General features: G+C 31.2%; 1 protein-coding gene across 3 annotated transcripts; it reads left to right on the top strand.

The window, feature by feature from the left end:
- Nucleotides 1–1,004: 1,004 nt before the first annotated feature.
- Nucleotides 1,005–5,446, top strand: LOC105799750 (probable CoA ligase CCL10). 3 transcript variants are annotated; one of them, XM_012630457.2, is made up of 6 exons: nucleotides 1,005–2,039; nucleotides 2,737–2,926; nucleotides 3,904–4,049; nucleotides 4,721–4,788; nucleotides 4,877–4,979; nucleotides 5,071–5,446. In XM_012630457.2, exons 1-6 carry the CDS (start codon nucleotides 1,020–1,022, stop codon nucleotides 5,182–5,184), a joined length of 1,641 nt encoding a protein of 546 aa, XP_012485911.1. In that variant the 5' UTR covers nucleotides 1,005–1,019; the 3' UTR covers nucleotides 5,185–5,446. The 3 variants fall into 3 exon arrangements, 2 of the variants coding, with proteins under 2 accessions (XP_012485911.1, XP_012485912.1); XR_008188482.1 differs by lacking the exon at nucleotides 5,071–5,446 and having other exon boundaries at nucleotides 4,709–4,788; nucleotides 4,877–4,931; XM_012630458.2 differs by lacking the exon at nucleotides 5,071–5,446 and having other exon boundaries at nucleotides 4,734–4,788; nucleotides 4,877–4,971.
- The last annotated feature ends 260 nt before the right edge of the window (nucleotides 5,447–5,706 follow it).

Consider the following 5,706-nt stretch of genomic DNA (forward strand, 5'->3'; position numbering starts at 1 on the left):
AAATTTTGAGTTAATCAAATCAAGTTATTCGGTTTTTCATGTCAACTAGAATAAATAATTCGAGTTTCGAGTTCGAGTCGAGTTAAATTTTACAATTCAAATAACTCGAATAATTCAAATAACTCAACTAACAGATTGGTGTAAATACACCTTTGGTCCCTGTTAATTTTGAAACTGAGCAAATTGGTGTCTCTCAACAAAAAGTACGGAAAAAATTCAAAATAATTTTTAAAATTCTAAAATTTATATTTTAAAAAAGTATAAAAATATTAAAAAAACTAAAGAATATTCAAAACAATTTTTAAAAAAAAATTCTAAAATTATAATTTTTGAGACCTAAAATTAATTATTGAAGTTTATCCTTCTAAAGTATCTTTTTTTCCTCTTATTTTGCTTTGAAAGAGTTTTCAAAAATACATTGTTTCAGATTTATGTGTTCTAACATGAAATTAGTTATATTGTAACACAATTTTAATTTGACATGTTTAATTTTTTTAATTTAACTCGAACAATTTCATTCAATTTAACTCGACTCGATTTGAAAAAATTCAAATAGAGTTGGATGTGACAACTCGATTTTCAGTGATACCGGAAAAGATAGTTTCGAAACCCCATTTTAATAAATTGAGTCTGTAAATATTAAATATGAATATTTACGGAATTGATGTAACACTCTTAACCGTTATTCGTGTTATATATTTATTTCGTTTTAATCATTCGTAAATATTAAAATTTTAATTTTTTTTTAATCTTGCATTTATTTCGTTTGTAGCTGTTCCCAAGACGTCCAATAAAGAAATCGATAGAAAAAATTAGCAAACATTGATAGCCGCCGAAAGAGCAGACCTGAGACCATGACCACAACAAAATAATAATTCATCATCATCTATATTCAAACTCAACAAACTTTGCAAAACCAAGTATAAATTCATTCAAGCAGCCTAACCCCCCAAAGAAAAATCCACAAGGCTTGATCCCAATCTCCTCAATCAGCAGCGCCCCCAAAAAAAAAAAAATCAATGGCAATTTGTTCATTCAATCCAAAATCCCAAACCTACACTTCCCCAAGGCCCCCTCTCAAGCTCCCAACAAGCCCTGACCTCTCACTCACCTCCTTTATTTTCCAATCCACTTCCTCCATCCCTCATCACACCGCTCTCATCGATGCTACTTCTAACGAAACCCTAACCTTTCTTCAACTCAAAGCTCATGTTTCATCTCTTGCTTATGCATTACGCCACCAATTTCACGTTGCTAAACATGATGTCGTCCTTATCTTTGCCCCCAACTCAATACGTTTCCCCATATCTTTCCTTGCTATCGTCTCTCTTGGTGCCATTGCCACCACTGCCAACCCTTCTTTCACTTTCACTGAGATATCCAAACAAGTCAAAGATTCCAATCCCAAGCTTATCATCACAATCCCTCAGCTTTATAGCAAAGTTAGCCAGTTCAATGTTCCATTGGTTTTCTTACAATCATCAAGCTCCCCCAACTTATCATCAGCTATTCCAAAAGTCTCCTTTTACTCGGATATTATAAAAAACTACGCTGACCATTTTTTGAATTCGAATAACGATGTACAGCAGAACGATGTGGCGGCATTGATGTACTCATCTGGAACAACCGGAACCAGTAAAGGGGTGATGCTGACACATAAAAATTTCATCGCTTCGACCTTAAATTTCACGGCCGATCAAGACAGGTACATGGAAGGAAGGAGTGTATGTTTGTGTTTCTTGCCAATGTTTCATGGGTTTGGTTCCGTCTTAACGTTGGCACAGTTGAGAAGAGGAAATGTATTGGTTTCGATGGCCAAGTTTGGGCTGGACAAAGTGTTGGGTGCCATCGAGAAGTACAAGGTCACGCATATGTTCGTTGTGCCTCCGGTTATTGTTTCTTTGGCAAAGCAGTGGCAGATGATGAACAATAAGTATGATTTATCATCGTTGAAGCAAATTATATGTAGTGCAGCCCCACTGAGCCGAGATTTGATCGAGACATGTGCCAACATTTTGCCCCATGTTGAAATTTTTCAGGTAGTAGAACCAAAACCCAATACTCCCCACTTGTACAACACGGCAAAATCCAAAGCTGCAAATCAGAAAGCAGCAGAAGCCAACAAGTCACAAACTAGAACATAAAAGCCGTCCAAACCATAATTCAACAAACCGAAAAACTCTGCCCTTTTAAGTCCCACAATCAAACCTTTCAATATGTTGTTCACTTAGGTGCATGAGATTTATACAGTAAAGATGCATATAATATTTATCAGACCGGAGGCTTTGACCCCAAAAACATTTGAAAATTTTCATAAAATCCTTAAAATTGTTTAGAAATTTTAATTAGGCCATTCAAATGTTTTAAAAATTTTAAGCTCTTAAATTTTTAAAAAAAATTAATTAGACCTAAAATTTTTTGAAATTTTTATTAAATCTTAGAAATTTTAAAAATTTTAACCAGAACGCAAAATTTAATGTTAAGATCGACTAGTGTTCCGTGATATTATTATATATATAAATTTGAAGTAGCCCATTCTGCTTTGTTGCCTCTTGGAAAACGTGAAAGGGAGATGTTCATAAATAATTTCAAAGCCCTATAGCTACTTCATGAATTTACATTAATATTTGATTAGCGTCTGAGAATCCTGCAGTATTGTTTTTGGTTGCATAATGGAATTAAGTGGGTTATTAAGTTGTAAAATGAGGAATTAAAATGAAAACATGCATGGTGCAGGGATATGGTATGACAGAAGCTTGCGGGAAAATTTCAATGGAAAATCCGAAGGAAGGCCTTGGTTTCTCGGGATCAACCGGAAGTCTAATGCCTCTAATTCAAGCCAAAATTGTTAGTGTAAGCACAATGAACCCCCTTCCTCCAAATCAGATTGGAGAAATATGGATTCGAGGACCCACAATTACACCAGGTAAATATGCTTTATAATTAACCATGCCCATCACTTTTATAAAAGAAAAATATATAGTCTCTAGGAAATGAGCAATTTCTTATCCTGATCTTTATTCATAGGGGACAATCAAGTATGGGACCCGATAATGGCATTATAGATATTTGCTTTTTTCTTTTTCTTTTTCTTTTTTGGTCATAACTTTCGTTACAAGAAATGCAAGAATTGCCCTTTTATCTATCAAGATTACAGTTGTCAGCTTGTACTTCTTTTTTTTTCGTTTGGTATTTTAATTACAAGACAGGCATGATTAGTTATTGTCCTTTCATCTAACTACATTATATACAAACCGTGACCAAGATTTTGAATAATTTCAGGTTGTTAGGATATTTAGGTGAATGTAATGAAGCTGTTAGGATTCTTAGGTTAACATACTCATCACCTACATAATGTGTATATATATTTTTTAATTTGATTAAATTTGGTTATTAACCTAAATTTTGTTTAACCGGATTGTTGATTAAAATATTAATTTTTTGACGATGTTAGCATGACAATCTATGTAGTAATCCATAAATATTTTATGTTGACATAACATTGTTTATCTTATATGTCATCAATAAATAATTTAAAAATTATAAAAAGTTCAAAATTTAAAATAATTATAAAAGTTCATAAAATTTAACATTTTAGCTAGTATTCCGTTAAAATTAATAATTCAACTATTGTTGAGAGATAGATGGTTAAATTTGACTCTTTTAAAAGTTGAACGTCAAATTTAACTAAAAAAATAAGAGTCAATTTGGCAAAAAATGTAAATGTTAAAAGTAGTACCTAATGAACTAAAGCATTAGTTTTAACCACTTCCTTGAATTTCAAGCTATTCCTTTTATCTAGTGAGCACGTTACGAAAGATGGATGAAAATTTCGAATTGATTTTTTTATTACATATAAATTAAGGTAATTTGACAACATCATTTGTGGATTATTATTGTTAGGTTATTTTAACAATCCAGAAGCTACAAAGTTAGGTATAGATGAGCAAGGATGGTTACGTACTGGTGATCTAGGTTATTTCGATGAACAAGGACAGTTATTTGTTGTAGATCGAATAAAGGAGCTTATCAAATGTTATGGTTTTCAGGTAATAAATTATTCATACAATTCTTTAATAGTTTATTATTAAAGTGAGCATTTGATAGGTTGGGTTTATATGTAGATAAAAAATCAAATAAATGGATAATCCATCAAAATAATCACGTTCGGTTCTATCGATTTTGAAATGAAAAAAAAACCACCATTTGAATTATCAAATGTTACGAGTTAACTTCAAAATTTATAAATTTGAAACCATAAATTATTTGTTGGCTTTAATATCAAATATGTAAAATTAATAATCTAATGAATCAAATGAACTTTTTTGGGGGTAAAATACAGATGTGTAGATAATGTGACCATAAGGTGAGCCGAAAAGGCAAGTGTGACTTGGAAAAAAATTGTCTCTCAATCCAAACACGAGAGCAAAATAAACAAAAGCTGCAATAGCATTGACCACCACAACTACTCTCATCTTTTGTGGCTTCTTCCTTTTTCCCCTTAAATTTAATGAAATTAATTTTAAGTTTTGGGTGGGATATTTATTTATGTGATTTTTTCGAATTAAAAGCTAATGTAAATTAACAAATTAAATTGAATCTGGAGAAATTCATTAAATAGGATTAATTCGGTTTCTATGCAATTTAGTTTAACAACTTTTAACACTCGATGTATATTTCCATCTACTTTATTTAATGTATTTATAAGGTTAATTGGTAGGTGGCACCCGCAGAGTTAGAAGGATTACTTCTTTCTCATCCAGACATTACTGATGCCGTTGTTATTCCGTAAGTATAGCTCCATCTCCAACCTCTTTTCAATTTTTTTGTACTTCTTCGTAAGGGTTAGTAATGCACATTAAACTCAATTTTTTAGATTTCCCGATGTTAAAGCTGGAGAGGTTCCGATTGCATACGTTGTTCGAGATCCCAATAGTTCACTAACTGAAGAAGATTTTAAACAATTCGTGGCAAATAAGGTATGAGATTGATTTTTTAAAAAGTTTGATATGTTTGTTTTCTTTTGATTGTTTGTTGTAATCTATGCCCTCTCTATTGATTTGCTCGTAGGTTGCACATTATAAAAAATTACGAAGGATTACTTTCTTGGAAAGTGTCCCAAAATCAGCTTCTGGAAAAATTTTGAGAAGAGAACTAATAGAAAAAGTTCGATCCAAGATATAAAGTCAAGAGTTCGTTACCGATATTCGGCAAAATATTGGTTTGGACTTAAATATTTAGAACAAGTGTATACACAAACTTTTAATTTTCATCTTAATATCTTTCTTACTACAACTCAACATATATCTGAACTAATATTTGACAATTGTGAATTTCTTAGGTCCAAAGCTACTGCTATAATTTTTATTGGACACAATTTGCCTAGCAGAAATCTAATATTTATGGCATTTCCATATAAAAGAAATGATACTTTTCGTTTTTCTAATTTTGAGTACTATTAAAAGGTTATTATTTGGAGAAAGAAAATATTCTACAAGTAAAATTTAGACGACAAATCTCCTTTAAAATATATTTAAAATTTTAAAATAAATAAACAATCAAAATTAATGAAAAATTTTGAGGATGAAAATATTATTTTATTATTATATTAACTTTTGATTTTTTAAAGTTAAAAGATTACATGGAGAATTTTTATTCGAGTCAAGGCCTCGTTGCTCTCGGTGATACCTTTTAAGGATAATTATT

The sequence above is a fragment of the Gossypium raimondii genome, chromosome 9 (assembly GCF_025698545.1).
Source record: "Gossypium raimondii isolate GPD5lz chromosome 9, ASM2569854v1, whole genome shotgun sequence".
Lineage (NCBI taxonomy): Eukaryota > Viridiplantae > Streptophyta > Magnoliopsida > Malvales > Malvaceae > Gossypium > Gossypium raimondii.

Excerpts from the sequence above, each read along its gene's own strand:
- LOC105799750 (XM_012630457.2), top strand. The coding sequence starts at position 1,020 with ATGGCAATTTGTTCATTCAATCCAAAATCCCAAACCTACACTTCCCCA. Across the intron at positions 4,050-4,720 it reads TCAAATGTTATGGTTTTCAG|GTGGCACCCGCAGAGTTAGA; the intron begins GTAATAAATTAT and ends GTTAATTGGTAG. Across the intron at positions 4,980-5,070 it reads AACAATTCGTGGCAAATAAG|GTTGCACATTATAAAAAATT; the intron begins GTATGAGATTGA and ends ATTTGCTCGTAG.